Source organism: Ostrinia nubilalis, chromosome 9, assembly GCF_963855985.1.
Source record: "Ostrinia nubilalis chromosome 9, ilOstNubi1.1, whole genome shotgun sequence".
In the NCBI taxonomy this organism is placed as follows: domain Eukaryota; kingdom Metazoa; phylum Arthropoda; class Insecta; order Lepidoptera; family Crambidae; genus Ostrinia; species Ostrinia nubilalis.
In genome coordinates, this window is record NC_087096.1 from 16,861,181 (window position 1) to 16,864,660 (window position 3,480).

Consider the following 3,480-nt stretch of genomic DNA (forward strand, 5'->3'; position numbering starts at 1 on the left):
GTGTGAAAGAGAAGCTATTTTGTGGAAGTGAGAGATCAGACAATGCAAGAAAGAGGCCTACCGAGTGAGTAAGCGAGAGAGCCTGATGGTTTTCGCTACGGTATTGCCTTTTTGGCGAAAATTTCATGTTCATTTTCTTAATTACGAAACAGATTAATTAGCTAATTTGCACTATTTGACATGATGCTGCCAACATTAATCTCGACTATTCTTGACGTCGCTAACACAAACGGAAGGATACCAAGAAATAATTATTATTCCTTGAACATAATAGCTTATCTAATGCAATAATAAGTGTGTCACGCACGACCGACAGTAAAATATTTTTATGTCAAATTCGTTTACGAAACAATTCACGTAATTTTTTTTATGTTCATTGTTTCAATGTAAATTTTATATATTTCACTGTATTTGTACTGAATACAATTTCGACATTTAAAAGTACAAGTATTGTACTAGTCGTACGTTAGTCACTATAACGATAACACTTGTTAGTCTTAAAGTAAAAATCATAAGCATTCTTTAAAAAAACAATGGATAGAGATTTGGAAGGGAAGACAGCCATCATTACAGGAGGAGCTAAAGGCATTGGGTTCGCTATTGCTGATACATTTCTTCAAAATAAAGTGAAAGTGGTTATTCTTCTTGATTTGGATGAAAAATCAGGACTACTGGCGGTAAACGACCTTGAAACAAAATATGGTCAAGGCAAAGCGGCGTTTATTAAATGTAATGTAATGACCGATTTGGAAACCGTTTCTGAAGAAATAATCAATAAATATAAAACCATTGATGTCCTGGTCAACAATGCTGGCTGGCAAAGGGAAGATTCTATAAGAGAGACTTTAGCCCTGAACTTAATTGCTTTGGTTGAGTGGACAATGAAATTCCTTCAACACATGAGGAAAGACGCTGGTGGTCCTGGGGGCACAATCATTAACATATCCTCAGGTTTGGGCTTAGTGAGCTTGCCATACTTACCTTTCTACACAGCTTCTAAACATGCGGTGAACGGATTTTCTAAAACCGTTGGGCATTCACTTAATTTTAAAGCGCATGGAGTAAGAGTGATTACTCTGTGTCCTGGAGTAACGCGAACGAATCTTAGCAATTTTGGGGAGCTACAGGGGGAGTATAAAGAGTTCATGGCGGGAGCGGTTTGGCAGGACCCTGATGCAGTGGGTGAGGCTGCCGCGGCCATTTTCCGAGGAGCTGATAGTGGAACGGTTTGGGTGGTCGATGGTGGCAAGCCCGTCAGGCCAGTGCCATCTTTGTAAGCGGATTTACTATAATTTTAGTAAGTTCTCAAGCATTAAATCAGGGTCAAATTTTGAATGTAGAAAATATAAATAGAGCTTGATATTATTTGTGAAAAATAAAATATAAAACGTTAACGTCATTAATTTATTATAGTCCCATAATTCCGTTTCTAAAAAAGAGAAACTTGATGCTAAGTAAAACCCGTGGTAAAAAATTTGTCAGACTAAACAGGCATAAAAAGGTTAACTAAATTATTCATCCCTTACATTTGAACTTAGAGTGTGTTGTTCAAAGGTGTCCGCCTACTATTTCAGTCCTTTGATGCGAGAGTAACTTGTCGGCGGCTTTTATTACTAATAGGAATGGAGCACTCGAGTAGTGTCGTCTATATCGATAGAACAATCTTAATGTCGTTGTTAAACTGCGGTGTAGCACCATAAATTAGTTAATATTTGTGGTTTATTTTAGCAACAACTTGCCGACTACTAAATTACAAAACCTTTGGTGTTTTTCCCTTTTATTCTATCATTAAGTATTCATTTATTATTATTTGAATAGCTTTAAATAAAATAATGATTCATTGTTCATTTAAAAGTTAGAATTACAGAGTTTACATACTGACATCCCTGCCATAATAAATTATGTATGAGAATATTGCAGAGCCGTTGTTTCAAACTCAACTAATGACTTCAGATTTGCCTGACTGAGGAGGTTTTGAGTTTCTTTAGCCACTCTTCGCAGCACCAACCTATATCTTATCTCGAACGAGCCGTACATAGGGCGCCCTAAAAAGACCTGGGTTAATACTACCTACTCAAAAATTATACATTTATCGATAAATAATGTGCATCCCTATTGTGAAGTGCTCTGGTTTCAAAGCCTAGCCTTAGAGAGCTCTTGAAACGAATATCGTATCTAGTGGCGAATGAAATGGGGAGACGTTAAAAATTTAATATCCTGGAATTGCGTAGGTATTTCATACATTGTGTAAAAGAACGGTTAAAAACACGTAAAGTAAGTAGATTGTTTATCGCAAACTATAAACTATTGTATTGTTTTATATTTTTAAGACACGTTAATATTGTAGCTTACCTTGTAGCCTGTATACTTCTGACATGAATAACCTGCATATTGGTGTTGGCAGTATACATCACGTAACGTTGCGAGATTGACACTTCTGATGCATTTTTGGGAGTTAAAATGACCAATTTTTTAGAATCTTTTAGATTAAATTTTAGATTCTAAAAAAAATAGTTTAGTCGTCTAAGTTTACAGCCTAAACAAAGTTATACTCCAATCCACTCCGTTCACTATTTAACCTACAACAGTAAGAGCTGACAGGATATCAGTAGTTAAGACGTGTTGGGTACATGTAGAACACAAACTTGATGTTTGTTGTGCCAAGCAATGGCTTGGCTATCACAATACAATGTGTGAATTAATTAAAATCATGCCTGTAGTGCATTTTTGTTTGTTTTGCTAATGGCTTAGATATTTTAATGAAATTGATCAACGTTGAAATAGTAGTACATGTGAATCCACACTGTGCTCCTGTTGTATTTATTTTTGCTTGAATCTACACTACGAATCATAATTTATTAATATTCACCCGCTATTCGCTCCGAACTCGGCTCACTACCGCGCGTGGCTCTGTGTCACACGTCACGCTCGTGCCTCAGTGTCAAGTGTTCCGTGTCGATATGTTGACACAGCCTGTATTTTGCTTCGCACGTACTGACGGGGGCGTGTTGGCACGCGTTTGTTTTGCGATAGACCGGCCGGATTCCGCAACGAGATTTCCGTAGCTTCAGTCTCTTTTGCTCCCAGCAGCATTACGACATGAGCGACAAAGACGGATAGTGACAAAACTGCGACCGACGTGGACCGCAGCTCCGGTCGTGTCCCGTCACATCGCTGATTGACAGAATTGCGAGTAGATATTCTCTTGAAACATTGATTCCACTTTATTGCGTGCTCACGGTTCCATTGCGTACGGATATTGTGTATTATTAATAATGTAATACCAGTCGTTTGGATTTAGCTCGTTCTCTTTTTCAAACAAAATATAAATAGAAAAAAACAAGTTTTTTTTGTATTTACTTATAATATAAAAAGACGACTTGAAAACTTTATAATATAAATAGAATTTTTGAAATTAATCATAATACGAAATTAATATCAGAAGCAGTCCTTAACATTACAACCAATCAAAGGAAGACC

At 36.8% G+C, this 3,480-nt stretch overlaps 1 protein-coding gene across 1 annotated transcript; it reads left to right on the forward strand.

The window, feature by feature from the left end:
* Window positions 1-349: 349 nt before the first annotated feature.
* On the forward strand, window positions 350-1,394 carry LOC135075063 (15-hydroxyprostaglandin dehydrogenase [NAD(+)]-like). The gene has a single exon (XM_063969427.1). The coding sequence runs from the start codon at window positions 534-536 to the stop codon at window positions 1,275-1,277; it is 744 nt and encodes a 247-aa protein (XP_063825497.1). The 5' UTR covers window positions 350-533; the 3' UTR covers window positions 1,278-1,394.
* The last annotated feature ends 2,086 nt before the right edge of the window (window positions 1,395-3,480 follow it).

What these genes read in the sequence shown, in the direction of transcription:
- LOC135075063 (XM_063969427.1), top strand. Translation starts at nt 534, where the DNA reads ATGGATAGAGATTTGGAAGGGAAGACAGCCATCATTACAGGAGGAGCT.